The following is a 632-nucleotide window of genomic DNA, read 5'->3' as shown; positions in this document are numbered from 1 at the left end:
CCCGCCTGCTCCAGTGAGCTCTCCACCACCTCCTGTGAAATCTCCTCCACCACCTGCACCAGTGAGCTCTCCACCACCTGCACCGAAGAAGTCTCCGCCAACAGAAACACCGGTGATCCCACCTAAAGAAAAGTCAATGCCACCACCAACTCCGGCGAAGTCGTCTCCCCCTCCGACCGAGAAGTATGAACCACCAGCAAAACCTGTTGAATCATCACCACCACCGGTGAAGTCATATCCGCCAAAAGAACCTACGCCTGAGAAGTCATCACCACCACCGGTGAAGTCATATCCGCCAAAAGAACCTACGCCTGAGAAGTCATCACCACCTCCGGTGAAGTCCACACCACCGCCAACACCAGTCAGCTCACCGCCACCGGTACCAGTGAAGCCCCCACCGGCTCAAGTGAGCTCACCACCACCAGCGCCAGTTAAGGTACTTCCACCACCCACACCTGAGAAGGCGCTTCCACCACCGGTGCTAGCAAAGCCTCCACCGGCTCCAGTGAGCTCACCACCACCAGCACCTGTGAAGGTACTTCCACCACCTGCACCAGAGAAGGTGCTTCCACCACCGGTGCCGGTGAAGCCTCCACCGGCTCCAGTGAGCTCACCACCACCAGCACCAGTTA

At 58.5% G+C, this 632-nt stretch overlaps 1 protein-coding gene across 1 annotated transcript in view; it reads left to right on the top strand.

Moving 5' to 3' along the window:
- The window catches only part of LOC119349967 (pollen-specific leucine-rich repeat extensin-like protein 4), a 3956-nt gene that overhangs the window by 2193 nt on the left and 1131 nt on the right, over positions 1-632 (top strand). The window contains exon 2 of the mRNA XM_037618043.1: positions 5-579. Coding sequence (XP_037473940.1) covers positions 5-579 — 575 coding nt within the window. The remainder of the gene's footprint in view (positions 1-4; positions 580-632) is intronic.

Source organism: Triticum dicoccoides, chromosome 1B, assembly GCF_002162155.2.
Source record: "Triticum dicoccoides isolate Atlit2015 ecotype Zavitan chromosome 1B, WEW_v2.0, whole genome shotgun sequence".
Lineage (NCBI taxonomy): Eukaryota > Viridiplantae > Streptophyta > Magnoliopsida > Poales > Poaceae > Triticum > Triticum dicoccoides.
Note: the sequence above shows the minus strand (reverse complement) of the source record. Positions and strands in the feature narration are given on the sequence as shown.